This window comes from Pieris rapae, chromosome 1, assembly GCF_905147795.1.
Source record: "Pieris rapae chromosome 1, ilPieRapa1.1, whole genome shotgun sequence".
In the NCBI taxonomy this organism is placed as follows: domain Eukaryota; kingdom Metazoa; phylum Arthropoda; class Insecta; order Lepidoptera; family Pieridae; genus Pieris; species Pieris rapae.
The window spans coordinates 6792921-6810282 of NC_059509.1; the positions used below are offsets into that span (position 1 = coordinate 6792921).

Consider the following 17362-nt stretch of genomic DNA (forward strand, 5'->3'; position numbering starts at 1 on the left):
CTGAAATTAAGCCCTTAAGCGCTGAATTGCATTTCCGTATCTAGCAGGTAAAGCGCTTTAATTTATTAAATTTGGATCACGAAAAGGACCAAAGAACTATCTTATCTTACTACAACACAATTTCTTAGTTAGTAAATATGTAGTGTTTCTTAGATGGTATATAACACAATTCTTAGTTAAAATAATGTCTTGTAATAGTTTATAAATTACTGGAATTTGTAGTAAAAAGTAAACTGTACGTGAAAAATCACAAGTTTCACGTTTTTCATGACGACGATTAAAAAAGTGTGGCCTTTACATTTAATACAATTTAAGTTTAACTAATGACACATAAAATTCATTTAAATTTTAAAGCACCTCTCCGCCCTGCCCTGTCTTTCGAATCTTGACATGTCAAAAACCTCCTTTTTTCATTTCTTTGAACAACAGGTTCGATCCAAAATCTTATATACTCTGTAACCCTCTATAACTCTGTTATATTTGCAGTCTTAACACACTTGGGAAATCCACGTTGCCTATCCCCAAGACACAAACTTATCCGACGAGCCATTATCGACTACTTCAGCCTTTTGTGCGCTTTATTACAGCACTTTTTTGTACTACGAGCAATTTCCATTGGGTCGTGCCGCGTACGCTGTGCGCTCGTCAGTCGCGCCGCGCGCCTCGAAGTCTACGCTCCTTGAATTGCAGCCGCTTTCGATCGTCAGCATTGCGTCCGCACCCGCCCTTATCAAAATATTCCCGCATTGAGATCGATCTGCACGGCTCTGTGATAACGTGCCAGTGACGTCATGACTTCAATGTCCTGTTTATAGTGATAGTGTATTCGTGAACGCCGGCTTGTTTTGTTTTTAAATTGATAAAAAGACACAAAGTAAGTATTTATAAATGATTAAGCGATAATATTATTAATTTATTGAAAGTATCATTTTAGTACACCAATTTTCTTTTAAGAAGAAATGCGCAATTATTTTTCATAATCATTATCTAAATTTATTTTTGCTTACAATAGCAATTATAAGAGCTATTTTATATTAACTTTGTTACAACAAATTTAGGAAGTCCATAACGAATTAATGTAATTTAAACAAAAGCGACGACGACGACTTATTCAGGAAAAAAACATCAACTTTTAATTAATGTACTAAAAATCTACTGTGCTGTAATGCGTGAAACCTCTGTCGGAATCCTCGCATAGCCAAAATATATATAATACGTCCCATATTCACTAGGACTACACGCATCGCCATAGTAATGCTTAATAGCTGCAATATATATTTATTTGAATAAATTTAGAATAGCGTTCATAAAAGAGACCATGATATAATTTATCTCGAGTAACGGTGGTTTATCCTTGAAGGGCAGATTTCAATCAATTAATTTTATACCATTCGTTAATACGAATGGTATTAGGTACCTACTTTAATCTTGACTACAAAACCAGAGACATCTTAAAAGATACATCCGCTCACCGCTGTCCCGAACGAAGCGTTAAAAACATATTTATTTTTGTACCCAAAGACAAACATTACAAGAGTTAAAAAACCAAATCGAGTGAGAGCTGCTGAGACATCTAAGTTTATTTAAAAACAGGAAATATCCTATAGTCGTAAAAAACAAGCAAAATGCAATACATATAATTTACAAGAGATAAAATGTACTAAAATTCGTAATATCAGCCATTAAATATGTAGAACTGATTGAAATTGCATTTCTTGCACCTGCTATATTCTTGCTCTATCAATGTCATCAGTGACCAATACTTAAACAATTTTCAAATAACTATCAGTCGTAAGATTCAAATTGAATTGACCATGATCGTGGCGACTCGACCTGTACTTTATATAGTTTTTATTGAAGTCTACATAAACTTAACGATACCAACCGTTATAAAACTACTTGATTTTATAGTAAAAACCTTTTATCGTTACAATCTTGAATCTCCGCTTTTAGAGAACACCACATTTGTGCTATATTAGTCGTAACATGTTTATTTATCGCTTATCTAAAACAGAAAGTAAATGATCATTTTAGATTGTAATTAATGGCGGTGTCAATAACCAGAGATGTTTTTAAAGCATTACACAATTTATGATGTATCGCGTGACTGTTGTTGATATATCTGTAAGTTTTTTACAAGACAGAACTGATAGAGTGCGGCCGACATAGTCAGCGGCGCATATGCGACCTGAATGCCAGTAGACCGTCAAAGACTGCTTGATTCATCAACATTCAGCACTAAGTAGGAGTGCGATATTAATTAGCAAAGTAGCTGTTAATTCTACTGCTCCAAATTATTAATTAAGGTCTATGGAATCAAAGAGATTCTTTTCGAGAATTAGAATCTTGGAAATTCTCGATTGAAAATTGTATATTTGTATCATCGTAAGTGAAAGTTTTAAATGGCAATTTGGTATTATGTTTGTGACCAAACAAAACCCTACTTAGTATGTACGGCTCAGGTACCAAGAACAGTTAAAGACCACGCGGTTCCCAAATCCTATTGTGTGTTGGCGCCGGAGCACGGCTATGCGCAAAAAAAGGTTCGTATTACCTAAAATATAGACAGAGCTTATTTGTTTGTTGGTAAACCTTACTCGTTTCGGCAGTGCCTAATCCTATAGTATTGTAATAAACGTTCACGAGCAAAACGAGCCCTGCTATTTTTATTAATATTTTGTTTCATAAAAGCAGAGACCTACTGGGAACTAACATGAGATTTCTTAAAACAATCCAGTCGAGATGCTTATGAATTTAGGTTCTGAAATTCAATAGGATTTTAGTATGTATCGTCAACCTCTGATAGACTGGAACATATTGGAATCGCTAGATCGAACAAAAGAATGTTTGTGATTTCAAACTAAAGATCACAAATCATATCTTATTATTTAGGCTCTTACTCTTATTGGTTTAGGCTATTTTAGTTTTACATTACAGTGTCATTATATTGCTTAGATAGATAATATATATACATTCATTTGAATACTTTTTGCATAAGGGTGACCTGTGAATGGCAAGTTCAATAAAATTGTTGACTCTTATCATCTTGGAATTAAAAGATAAATTAAATAAAACTTCTTTAATATAACTTATAAAACTTTATTTATTAGAAAAATTCGTATCGTCATATAATCGTAATATTATGCGTTTTATAACGAATTCTTTCATACATATCTATTTACTAATGTATTAATTTACATTAGCTTAATTACATGACTTATTAATAGTACTTTAATATTCATGCTTAATACTAAAAAATCAAAAAGCAATTTGCATTTCAATGTTATTAACGTATTTGATCAATTTATATTGAGATGCATGGCAGTAAATTATCTCCTTTTTAAAACAGTTAATTTTTATTTCATTCGCTCATTGGACCACAAATACTGGCTTCAGAACTATAAAGAAGATTTATACATAATTATCATGAAAAATTTATACGCCGGCAAAATCAGATATTAAAATCTGTTTCTATAATAAATGTCTGTTATACACACATTACAAATGTTTTATCTATTTTAAATACTTACCTTGTATTGTATTATATAAAGCATTAAATAGTCAAACCGAATAATTTAATTTGCATTTGTAATACATATTTGACGTAAAATGTATACATAAGTTACAAACTACCTTTTAACAACCTTTTCATAATTTAATGCACAGTGTAAAATTTGACATTGACAGTGACAGTTTTATGTCCAATCAGAAAATGTATAATTAACTTAAAAAGGCCAATCTAACAAAAAGCCGTGACGCGATTTAAGTTTATAAAAACTCAAAGAAATATTGTAAAAACAAATTGTTTAGCGAAACTGGTTTAGCGTAACTCCGGAAGCGAACAGGTTTCAAAGAGTCGAGATACATAAGTATTAATTGAAATTTTAATTTTTACTAATGAAACATCGGCGTTTATCGTCTGTCGCCGACCACAGATCGCTTTTTCTGAACCCATTACGTAGATTAAGTAACAGCTTTCACTGAATACTTGTTATTACAACGAGTCATCACGCAACAGTTTTTAGGTAACTGAAGAACCTGTCGATAATATTTGACCACGCTCAGCACAATTAACGCTAATCAACGTCGTCGCTTGGTTTGAGGTGTAACTTCATTGTACGAGGTAGATTTTTTTAAACTTAAAAAATTGCATTGTTCTCATTAAGCAGTAAAAAAGGAGTCATACAATGAAATTATTTTATTATTCATAATTTTCTGCCAAAGTTTAAGAAACTTTAGATGATTATTGCTGAATGTTTCCAGATGTGCAGTACGTTGACTCGGTTTTTTTAGTATCTTGCGTTAAGTAATTTAATTCTAAAGATATTTGAAGACCTAGGACGATGATCTTTGTATAAAAAATTTTAATTTAGTTAAGAAAACCAAACATAAAATCTCAATTGTAGAATATATAAGATATGTTGACTCCATTTCGTGTCCAAAAACCATAACGAACTAGTAAAACTAATTATTTTAATTGTCGAATTCTTCGTAACACGTGAATCAAATCATAACCGCGAGTTCCGGATGAGCCTCATCTATCGTGATCTACTTCTTGTAAAAGTAAATTACATTTTCATTTCACCGCGAACAATTGCTATAAATAAAGACAATAACGATCACGCGTAACTTCGAATAGCCAGCAATAAATGTATCAAAGCGATACAACTTTGAAATAATTAAATCCACGGGACATTTTCAACTGAAAACCGTGAATCAATACATATAGTGTGAATCATACTAAAGTACGATTCGAGGGAGATAATTGGATCTTATTTTGAGACAGGAAACATTTCGTGATAACACCGCCACAGTCGAAGGGTTTTATTATGTACCTGCAATTAATGTCTATCTCGCATTTGATTTACTTAGGTCAATTGCATTGAGTGGAGCTAACCAGCTCCGATAAAAAATAAAGCTAGAAAGATCACGGTACAAATAACTTTAAAGATAACAAGGGTCAAACTGTTTGTATAGGTATAGCGTACGCATATGACAGACTGTCTTGATATTATGAGGATTAAAAGTAACGCTTTGTTTATCCAGACATAAGGAATGCCTTTTCCTGCAACACTGTTAATTTTTGATTACCCGGAATTAAGTATGGAGTTTTACTATGGAGATGTTTAAATAAAACTGTTTGAAGCTGGCTAACTAACTTGAATGGTTTGAAATATGAGCTTATAACTAACACATAATTAAGGGTAGAGGTTGCTAACAAAACATGGCTTATATAAGAGTTCATAAATCTAATAAATCACTTAACATCAGGTCAGCCTCCTGCTCGTTTGCCCCCTGTTCTATAAAAAAAAGAATATATGTGAATTCGACCTATAGACATTATCGGAAACAAGAATGTTAACAATTTATGATTGGTAAAGGGCTCGTATTGGCTTCAATGATTGTTTACATCTATTTACGCTTCACATATTTAAATAATATATTTATGTAACTTAATTAATGTTGGGTTACATAACTCCAGTAATAAACCTTTTTGTTTCGAAAAAGTTTCCCAATATTAGTTTTGATTTTTATTGTTGTCGCTTTTGGAGTGATGCCGTTGTAAAAGTGTTAAAATTTTTATTACTCGAGGTGCGATTGTAGTCGTAAAAGTCAGTACTGAGTGTAGGTGGCAGCACAGACAAGGGCATTTCTCGTCAATGGCTGTGTCCGCCTACGGCGCGTGCGCTTTCTGCCCGCCTACATGCTTATAAATTGTTCTCTTAACAGTACAACCGACAAATTACCAGTATAGTGCTTGTGATAAGCTTTCATTGTACCTTAATTGATGGTCTTGTAAAACATATTTTTGAATATAGAACGCGATTGTCTCAAAACTAATTAATTTGTTAGTCTTTAAAATATATGTTTGTCGTGTTTGTATAGCCCATATTTTATAATGAATGCATACATATATATTTTAGGATAGATGAGCCCATACCAAGTAGGAATAGTTAATGTATATCAACTGCAATATATTAATATAGTGATGCATCACAGCATTTGCATTAATGTTGCTTCATCTTCTCCAGTAAAAAGAATGTAGTTTCAAAGCCAGAATCAGGAAGCTTTTGTTAACACCTCACTTTTTTAATTTATCTTTTTGTTTCCAAGTGAACAAGTGATGTTTGCATTAAATGAAGGTAACTCTCAAATAGAAATACCTTTAGTAATTTTCAATTTTTATCACCGATGTGTTTTTTCTTCACTCAAACTAATTTCTAAAATCTTTGTATATTGATACATAAGACAGACTAAAATACATTCAGGCAATGTTAAAATATACTAACTATAGTAAATAATAATGTTCGTTTCCATGAGTAATAAAGGAGAAATTATTCCATTTAAGTTTTATTTTTCCTAAAGACCAAAAAAGCAATAAAATTGCCTATTCAAACTATTTAAAGCAATATATAAAAGGTCCTACGGTCCAGTAAGAAAATGATTTCGAATCAAACAGTTAGAAGTTGTTATTTGCATGTCATGATGAGTGGTCGCGGTTAACATAGTGGTTACTGGTTGCTATTAACTACTCTTTCGATGCCGCCCTATTGTCCTACACTGGCTAGCGATAAATATTCTACGTGATGGAATCTTTATGTTTCCGATCCCTTCATGCCGCTTGCATTATAAAAATGTACATTGGCATGAATAAATAGTTACCTATACGCTTATTAAACGTGTAATAGACCTATTACTTCGTCTCTTTAATAATAATAAAAATAAAAGAAAAAATCCCTTTTAAATTATTAAGATTAAACTCCATACTTAAGTAATGAATAATATGCTACAGATAACACATCTAGGTTTGGTAAATTTTGTTTAAAAAAAAACTCAGTCTACGTTATAAGTCCTAAGAAATTTCCTTCCTGCAAGAAGGAATATTTGTTTGATTAAATCTAGAGAACAGGAAATCATATAGAAAGTAAAACGTTAGTTATTGAAAAGGGTTTTATTTCTTATTTCAGTCAAGCGTCGCTCGCGCACGCCGCAGTCCGTCTGCTCCATGAGCATTCTTGGCATGAGGTGAGTCATCGCACTGCATTTATAAATAATGCTCCTAGGTCGTATGTTTACACTCGATGTATTGAGTATTCTTGTATCGACGTTACTAATACGTTCATATTACAAATGAATCTTCCACCTAATGTGCTTCAATGTTTTATTACTGATTTTTAAGATCTCTTTAAAAATACCGCTTAAATGTTTTTTATTAATAGTAGGTATTACCGAATCTATGTTTCTTAGATTTTGTAACATTAACACCGAATTACAAAACATACGGTGATGAAAATTGCAAGCAAAAACTCATTTGTTTGTAGATAAAATTCATGCTCCACGCGTAATGAGTAATTTGTGTACAAAAAGCCACAGCGCATTCTTAGAAATTTCTTCATGCAACACCAGAGTCTTGGTTATTCGTGAGTTGACTATTACCAAAGAACACTCGTGCTTAGGTATATTAGTTAGCAACGCACACCTGCCTCGCGAGTCGATGTCAATGTCCGTCAAACGCGGCACTAACTGCGTACACATTGCCATTAAAATATCACAAACAAAGCTTCTGTATGCAAATAACACGTAGAGCGTTATAACAAATTACAATTTACGCAAGTTATTGCGTTTGAAATGCTCTCGGCTCCTCCTTCATCATGAAATCATGATGGAGCAAGTAACAAAGGATCACGAAGACTCTATAAGTAAATATTTCTACATATATATTTGATACACATAACAGTTATTATTTATGTATTTGGAATTTCTTAGACTGAATTAATAATACGCTGCTGTTATATGTAAGATAAATCATATTTTGTAGTATTTTTGATGTTGTTAGACAATGTTAGGATGCATTATATCTAGAATATTATTTATGAAGATACGAAAATTGCTTATCTCAATCTTAGAATATTTCCGCTGCGTTCTTTGAAAATTCTCTGCGGTTTGCCCGCATTATTAAGAACGCACCTAATTATATAAAACTTTGTACACAAATCGTCTTAAGGACGGTATGTCTTAGTGCCGCTAGGAATTTTAAGTATAGGGTAATCTGGAAATGTTGATCCGCCATGTTTCGTACTCGGGTATAAGAATCCATTCAATTATCCTATTGCATTAGTGTGCATGTGCTTGCTCTATTATTTAACGTAAAGATACAATTACTAAATCAATTCTAATCAAACTAAGCTATGATACATAATCTGTATACATAACACATTTGAATATTGTTGATATGAAATGAATCTTAGACAAACGAACAATTAATGTAGAAATTTGATATCTTGAATAAAACAGATGACAATCGTTAGCTATAGACACGCATAGACTCCAATTACCTATACGAAAATTTTGCTATTTGTTAGCCGCAATAAGAATATTAATGCTACCAAACCTATGTGGTCGACTCATTGACTGTGTTTAAAATCTAAACTTATTAATAAAATAATTTGCTTTCTACACCATAACTGTATGAAAATTACTCCATAGATTATTTATGTAGCCACATACTAATATACGAGGAATGCAGCCTGACTACATGAGCTACGTGGAATGAAGAATTTGCTACCACACCGCTTCATGCACTTCATAATATTGTGTAATTACAGTAGTTTATAATACATACGACCAACAATGCGGTTAGCATCACTGACACAAAAACGCAAAAATCAGAACCAATCCAAATAACGATAGCTACAAAGTGCTTTTTTAATAGTGCATGGGTGCACTTACAAAACATCTATCTATAAGACAAAATCTTAAGATATTACTCCTTTGATGTTTAAATGAATCCTTGGCGCCTTCACTTCACATCCCACATGAATTTCAAAGTTTGATGAGTAAGATAAGCGGAAAGCTATTAGTCATTAAAGATTTTTAAACGCCAACACCGGAATAGCCTACATCCTGTGAGCGACATGACATAAATTATTTTATCAATTTAATTATATCTGTTACGAATGCTATTAAAAGCTATCTTGAAAATTATTAAATGCCTCATTCTACGAAGTAGTCTCTTTTAATTGTAGGTACTCTTATATTAGCAATTATTTTACGAATACTATTTGGTGTAAAATCCACAAGTCATACGTTTCCGGAATTAACTATTGTTTAATATTTTTCACTAATAAATGAGTCGATATTTCAAGTTCGAGTTCAAACCCCAATATATTAAGCAGCATGTGATCCTCATAATAGTGGTCCAACGGTACTAAAATCAAACGAAGAAATGACTATTTAAATAAAAACCACGTCTCTTTGAATACTTTAATAGAAACTTTAGAATCCTGTTACAATTAAAATAAAGTACGCTAATATATGTTTCCTTCCGTGTTTTCGTGTAATTACGAAACCCGATGTTTTCAATCAAAATTAATGTCTGTCAATTACCTAGAAAATGGTTACCGAATTAACTAATTAATTAAAATAGTTACCGTAATAATAAATCGTAAGGATTGTTTTGCTTGTACTTGTTTAATTATTGTTATCTTTTTGTATGTGTAATCAATGCAATATATACGGCATCAGTTTTGCAATCATCAAATTGACTAGAAATTATTATTTATATGCCGTTAAGGCCGTAGATATAATTAAATCTTAGTAATTGATAAATAAACTACAGTTATCAATATTCTAGGAGTTGAACAATTTCCGCCCATTCCGAGGGTCATCATTACGACAGGACAGTTCCGATAAGTTAACATAAATATGTACTTAGGGTATATAATTGTTGTCTCATCTAATTATAGGCAGCGAATATCCGCCACGCATCTCATAATGACACTCATCCACAATCTTCATCCCACTATCTTACCGTTTTACGTCGACTTCTTTACAGTTAAAATCATTTCCTGGCAACTAAATTACTTAAGAGTTTCAAGTAAATAATCAGTGGATACTTAGATGAATGTACAAATTATAAACTGTATGAAATGTCTTTATGTATTCATTGTTCATTTTCCAATTAGAGTATATTGAAATCTCAATTTGAAAATTAAGTATATATATAGTAAAAATTTAAGTACCCTATGTATTCGTATAATGTAGTTCACCAACGCATCAACATGTTATCAAATTTTGCTAAGTTATTTCCTAACAAGTGAAGTATATTTCGTAACATAAGTACATAGAGTATACATTTATGTATCAGTTGTAATAAATTAGTATTAAAATCTAGTGCAATATAACACATGCCTGTTGTTTGTAAAAACATATGTACAATCGAGGAATATTAAAACAATATGGAGCAAATAGGCAAGACAAGTTTAAACCTATTTCAAGATTTTCATATAGACATTAAATTGTTAGAAAAAAGTTAATTAACATTTTTATATATAAAAACGTTTCAGATTATTATTTTCAATTTATCAACATACATAATTTCTAATTTTAAAATAAAATACCACTGTCAACTATACGTTTCACCTATTACTATTTTGTAGTAAAATAATTAAAGATACATTTACATAAATGCGCTATGCGTGCAAACAAGTTCAACATTCCCACTGCACCTTGCAAAACTTAACATAATACTGTGATACATGAGCGCGTACTCACATTGAGTAATACTAGATAACTCGATTTTGCATAATTGCGATAAACATAACCATCTAAATTCCAAAGTGATATGTAACTATTGCTTTTAACTCTACCTCTATACGTTATGGAATCATAGATATCGAAACCGTGTAACAGCGACAGCAACTAAGTTATTCTTTCCAAATGTTGTTTCGGCTTTTTCGATAATTAAACAAATGAAACCAACGGGATTGATTACCCACATGTTGATTGTTCACGGTAGATTCTTGCTTTGAAAAGATGGTGTTATATTTTCTGACCGACTGTCCAATGTATGGATACGATAGGTTTAACACTGAGCAAGCTATGGACATAAAAGTAACGGAGACAAATTTAAATGAAATAATGTTCAATATTAAATGATTAGGCATCTTTTTTCGAATTTGCTATAAAGGTCATGCAAAAAGTAGTTAAAAGAAATAGGTAGTAGTGTTTTATCATCCGAGGTACTAATACCATTTACGAAAGCTATTTAATACCTCCGACGACTACATAATCGGGGAATTATCTAGAAAATATTTATTTAAAAAAAAAACTCTACTGCTACTACTTTACTCTCTACTCTACTACCCTATTTATATTTCTATTCTCTAAATCATAAGAAGAGAACGTTCTTTGCGAAAAAAATTACCAGTAACAAATTATTGTGTATTGACTTTTTAATTATTTTATTTCCAGAATAAGCACGTACGGTGTGACGCAATGGTTGCGTGATCGGTCATCATGCGCCTCTTCCGTGGGCCGAAGCGCAGGGAAGTGACCGGGCCGCAGGCTGCAACGCCATCTCCCCGTAGAGACCTCACCGGTACCCGCCCAGACCCCACACACGATTATACGCTTGTAACCGCGCTCCCAGCCATGGTCATGGAAGACGATGTCAGGGAGATGAAGAAAGGTAAACATTACCATAATATACACTCTCATTAACATAAATAATAAAGCACATTATAATAAACCAATATATAATTTCAACACACAGCCAATGCAAGTATAAATCAGTAATTAAAAAATTCTAAATTTTATTTTTTAAATTTCAGTGTTTGCAACATGGGGTCGGCGTATGGGGAAGAAACTAGATATGCTCAAAAAAGAACCGAAAGACATAGATGAGTCGCCTTCTAATGATGTCGCGAAACGAGACCTATCACCAGCATCTGGCCAATTTAAAAAGAAACCAAATTGGAAAATGGGTCGAAGTACTTCAGACTCCGCATCGTTGAGGAAGGACAATGATACTGATTCCATAAGAAGTGGTTCAAGGGATAGGTCTCCGAGCCCATTCAAATCTTTTTTTCATCGTATGGGTTCAACAGGGATGTTAAATACTTCTAAGACACAAACTTTAAACACACATAAACCTCCCGAAAATTACAATAATGGATCCACATTATATCGAAGTTGTTCAACTTCTCATTTGTCCACCTACATAAAAGCTGATGATCCATCTGACGACATCGATTTACAGAACACGAACAACGAAAATAAAAAATCCCCAACTAAACAGAAAATCACTTTACAAAACGAAGAAAATTTCGTAAACTCATCAACAAAAGCCCTAAGCTGCGATAATATATCTAAGCTCGATGTACCACAAAGCAACTCCTCCAGTAAAAAACCCAATTTTCCTTATGCTTTCTTACGATCAAAACTGTCTGTTTTACCCGAAGAAAACAGCATAACGTCACAGCATAGATCGATATCTATTCGGCAGAGCTTTTCAGAAAGAATAGATAGAAAATCACCAAAGTTTCGAAAAGAAAGATTATACTTAACAAATTCTCGTTCGGAGGAGCGTTATAGAAGCAGTGACAATATATCCGTTCACGAAGGAAGTGTATACGACAGTAATTCTGCACTAAGAACCGATATCGATTCCTCTAGAAATTCAATTCGAAGTATTAACGAAATCGACGGCACACCTTATCCATATAGAAGAATCGACGACGTCCCACGTAGGTCATCTATGATCTCACATAGACCACCGATAGACTATGACCCCATGCTTATGCCTCGAAATAGAAACAGTCTTCCTGTTTATGAATATGGTTCGGCCCTAGGCTCCATACAAGATTTAAAGTCTGATTTAGCTTCCTCTAGCCAAAGCATACACAGAGAGATTTTACAAGCTCATCGACTGAGTAATTACATCAGTTCTAACGAATCTGGATACGATAGCGACGGCAGACCAACTGATGAACATAGCAATCACTCTCCTCCTGGATTCAGTCACCTATCTACCGGCTCTGGTACCCGGGATGGAAATTATGGCAATTTTACAAGACAGTTAAGCTTAAATCAGAAAATAAATGTCAGTAGAGTTCAAATTCCGGCAAGAAGAAGCTCAACGCCATGTGCATTATTCCCAATAGAAAAGAGTTCCTATGAACGAGAAAATGAAAACAAAACACCAAAGTACACGAAAAATATTTCTAATCAAATTACAATTGATTATAGTGACGCTAAGCCACCGCCTTTACCAAAAAAAAATATGAGTAAAAAAGTCCCTTTTGTTTACAAAACAATTACTTTAGATGATCGTTTTCACCCGAGAAAAACTAACTTTTTGCAATCTCAGCTGTCAGCTTTTGAAAACTTATCAACTCCAAACCTTTGTGAGAATAATACTTCGGGTCGTGTAGCTGATATTAACAATTTGGAAAAAGATTTACTCGGAAGAGGGCCGTGCACGAAACGATTCAGAAAAATTAGACTTATAAAAACCAGATTGGATGAAAGTCTTGGCGTATATCTTGCTCAACATCGAGTTGACTTTGACAGAAGTCATTCTAATTTTGAAGTTCGATATATCGTAGTAAAGCTCGATTTTGATGGCATAGCTCACAGAGATGGTAGACTGCGAATAGGAGATGAAATAGTCAGTGTAAACGGCAAAGTACTGAGAGGATTATCATCTCTCAAAGAAGTTCAGCATATTGTAAATTCATGTTCTACTGAAGCTGACCTGGAAGAAGGAGCTTTGTTTCAAAGATACGAGGTAGACTTAGTTATGGCCCATGACGAAATAAATCCTGTTACCCTAGGACGAATAATAAACAATCAACGTTGTGAAAATAATTTACAGGAATCTAACCGTTTATCAAATGTGCCCCCTGACATTATCTCGCAAACAATACATAAACCAAAACCAACAAATTCTATAATTATGGAAACACACTTCCCAAGTGATAATAACCTTTACGTAGAAAGTGATCTAACTGGGCAGTTACAAGATTTAAATGATATGCAAACCAAATGTGAAGTGGGCGTTCAAGTGAATAACCGAGTACTTATGTCAAATCAGATGAGTGACGATGAAAAATTATTAGAGCGAAACTGTTTTACACCGGTTCACCCCTCTTTGCAAAATATAACAAATATAGAAGTATCTATGCGCTCTTCGCCAACGCCTAAAAATAATACAAATTACAGACCCATATCTCTGCATGGACCTAGGACGCCTATCTCAGTATGTACAGATAACGATACGAACGAAATAAAAGAAAACGCGTCTCATTATATAAAGAACGCGCAAAGACTCTACCAAAACAGATCGTTTGAAAGTATTCCAGAGCAATTAAGAAGCAGTAATCGCAGTCGATATTTCAATAGAGTAGGATCACAGAGATCCTCACAAAATTATGCTTCACACGTCTCTCGTCATAAAGAAAACAGTTCCGTCAATCAAGAGCGTCAACAATATTCTAACAATTCTATTCATAAAGTACAGTTTTGGAAGGGTCCGGGTCACAAAAGTCTTGGATTCAGCATTGTTGGAGGAACTGATTCGCCTAAAGGGCAAATGGGTATATTTGTTAAAACAGTTTTCCCGAATGGCCAAGCTGCTGATAAAGGAAATGTTTATGAAGGTGACTACTTTTTTATAATTATTGTGCCCAAAATAACTCTTAACCGCTGATCATCTGTGCCATGTAATATTATATTCCAAATGGTACTTGAAAAGTAGTTTAGTACATGATATGTTATATTTGCTATAATAATTACAATTTTCTATTTCAGGCGATGAGATATTATCCGTAAACAACGTGCCAACACGTGGTTTAAGTCATGCTGGAGCAATATCCCTTTTCAAACAAGTTAAAGAAGGAAAAATCGAATTGACGCTTTCAAGAAGAAGGTATTTATTTTAATAATAATAATAAAAAGTCTTTATTCATTTTAAGTACATTTTCTTTTCAAAGTGTAAGATTTGGAAACCCTTTTAAGTAAAAAATACCTGTGTTAGGGTTCCCAGCTTACTTAGCAAACTTAATTACTTAAAATAATGACATTATTTAACCTATTTTTTAACCGTTTCCTTTATATTTTTCTTTTCTGAGCCGTTATCATCACACCTGAGTGCATGAGTAAGTGTGTGGGTGTAAATGTGTGAGTGAGTGAGTGAGTGAATGAGTAAAGTGTATTTACATCGTGGATGGACACTGCATAAGGCGTGTTCGTAAGCCAGTCCTTTATTAGAGTTTTAGGTTGTAGGCGGCTATTTATAGATATAGGCTTACATATTGCGTCTAGTGAAGTCGTTTATATATATTAGTAGTTTATATATATCTAGTAATACTAAGTAACGTTGACTTACATTACCTTTCTACATTTTCAGAGCTCCAAGGTCAAGATCGGTCGAGCCTCTTGGTCATTTCCGCGGAGACAGTAAATGACTTGTATAAAGCAACAGACCTCCAAAGAAAATCTGTTATCGAGTGCAATAATTTTCATTTTATCGTTAAGCCAAAGGCGTCACTTAACTTATAAGTTAAAGTTGAGGTACGTAGTACTACTTATCGTTGTTACAACGATTAGCATAAGCTTGTAGATCTTTTGTATTCAGTAGTCGATTTACGAGTATTATATTATTGTATGTGCTATGCTGGAGGCAATAAATGGTCGTAGAAACATACCTACTCGTAACTTGCATATAGATATTATTTTCTAGTATCATGCAGCACCATAATATAACCCTTATTCTTAAAATGACAGTATATAAATTTTGTAACATGGCAAAAGATTACGATTTTTCAGATCATTTTATATGTAGATCGATCTTGGTAATATATCTTTGCTTTTGTAAATGTACTAAAGTTAAGACAATTAAATCTGTTACTTAGTGAATAGTACTTGAATTGTCTTGTGTTTATAGTTTAAGCTTCATTAAAAATAAGACTATTGTATCAATTAGCCTTACACTGTGAATATAAGACTGTATGAAATTTAGTTAAGACTATTATGAATTGATGTGTTTAGACTTCTATTGCGGTAGGAATGCTAGATCTCAGTTATTTCCATTTTTTTATGTTTTTCTATTTTTAACACTTAGGACTCATTTACACAAATTATAGACTGATTAATAGAAATTTGCTAATTTGTACCTACAAATACTGCCAAAGTTTTAGTCTTAACGTGAGTAATATAATCCCTAATCTAGCTTCTGAACAAATGTGTACTATATAAATTATTAACACGAGTGCTTGACGAATGGGCATTACTAGTTCAATAGTGTGGTAACAATCTGACATTTTTTCTAACACAGAGCGCCTTCATTTCAATTGATAGTTTATTAATTCAGTTTTTGTTCCGAACATTTAAAACTTAAATAGGCCTCGATTGAGACTTGTTAAATGTTTTTTTTTGTAAGAGCGCCATCGTTTCCTTGGTTTAATATACTTGTTTAGTGAAAGCTTCTAAAAGTTTAGCTTATCCAGTGAATTCTTAGAACGCTAATGTGCGAATTTTTTATTCCTTTTGCGAGTAAAGGTCTGAAAATTTATGTCTTTTTTGAATTTTTATTCTCAGTACTTATTGAATGTAATTTAAACTAAGCTAACAAACAATACACACAGCCAGCGAATATCTCCGTCCAATGAAAACGTCAAAGTCAATTACCTAATCAAGCCGAGGACTAAATGGGATAACTTATTTCTGCAGTTTTTACAATACCAGTACTAAATTTCTGAAACTGGCATAAATTATTGTAAATATTTATAAACTATTATAAATGACACGACAGTATTGTTTAATATATACGAAATTGTAAATAATATATTGCGATACCTCGCGACGCTTCCATACATGTTAAATAAAACACGCTAAAAGTATTAAGTATTTATTTTAACCTGTTTTAAAAATATATAAAGAAATAATAAGTAACATGATTTAAATAATATCTCCTGAAACTGAAAAATCTGTTATTTCCAAATATAAATTAAAGAGATGTCATACCTCCTATTTCATTTATGACAACTTTACCGTCCTAACTGGTGCTTCCAGTGAACATCAAATTAGTGCTGTAAGATAAAAATAATTAAGTATATCTCTAAATTTCAGTACGTTTCGTTTCGTTGTAACATTTTTATTGTACATTCTTAACGATAGTCGGGTGATGGATGTAGCATTTCTAAAACCGTTTGCAAAAAAACAGACTTAGTAAAACCGAAATTGCTACTAATGTTGTGTAATTATAGTAAGACTGGAAGCACTTCTCACCAAAATTGGGACTTACGACGACATGCTTTTACAATAGTATGACAGTTAATAAACAAGATACATTATTTAATATCACACAATATAGCAACACCCCTAAGAATCCAATGGTCGGGATTTTTTATAGTTGGCAACCACAAGGGAGTAATGAATGTTAATCCTGTGCGAACCGGCTTCTTATAGACGGGACACTGAAAACGCATGAAATTATTGAAGTTATTGAGTTAAAATATATTGTGTAAGATATTGTTTGTAATCCAATGAGCAGGCTTGGTCTAGCGACTTAGCCCTGAGT

At 32.9% G+C, this 17362-nt stretch overlaps 2 protein-coding genes across 3 annotated transcripts in view; one reads left to right on the forward strand and one right to left on the reverse strand.

Annotated features, from left to right (window-relative positions):
* Nucleotides 1-637: 637 nt before the first annotated feature.
* Nucleotides 638-16682, forward strand: LOC110995825. Of its 2 annotated transcripts, XM_022263179.2 has the most exons (6): nucleotides 638-874; nucleotides 6969-7026; nucleotides 11254-11470; nucleotides 11613-14441; nucleotides 14593-14710; nucleotides 15191-16682. In XM_022263179.2, exons 3-6 carry the CDS (start codon nucleotides 11299-11301, stop codon nucleotides 15246-15248), a joined length of 3177 nt encoding a protein of 1058 aa, XP_022118871.2. In that variant the 5' UTR covers nucleotides 638-874; nucleotides 6969-7026; nucleotides 11254-11298; the 3' UTR covers nucleotides 15249-16682. The 2 variants fall into 2 exon arrangements, with proteins under 2 accessions (XP_022118871.2, XP_022118872.2); XM_022263180.2 differs by lacking the exon at nucleotides 6969-7026.
* LOC110995795 (dynein axonemal heavy chain 8) overlaps nucleotides 16678-17362 on the reverse strand; it is a 52327-nt gene continuing 51642 nt past the window's right edge. Inside the window, exon 91 of the mRNA XM_045628394.1 lies at nucleotides 16678-17258. Within this exon, the coding sequence (XP_045484350.1) occupies nucleotides 17133-17258 (126 nt within the window). The 3' untranslated portion in view covers nucleotides 16678-17132. The remainder of the gene's footprint in view (nucleotides 17259-17362) is intronic.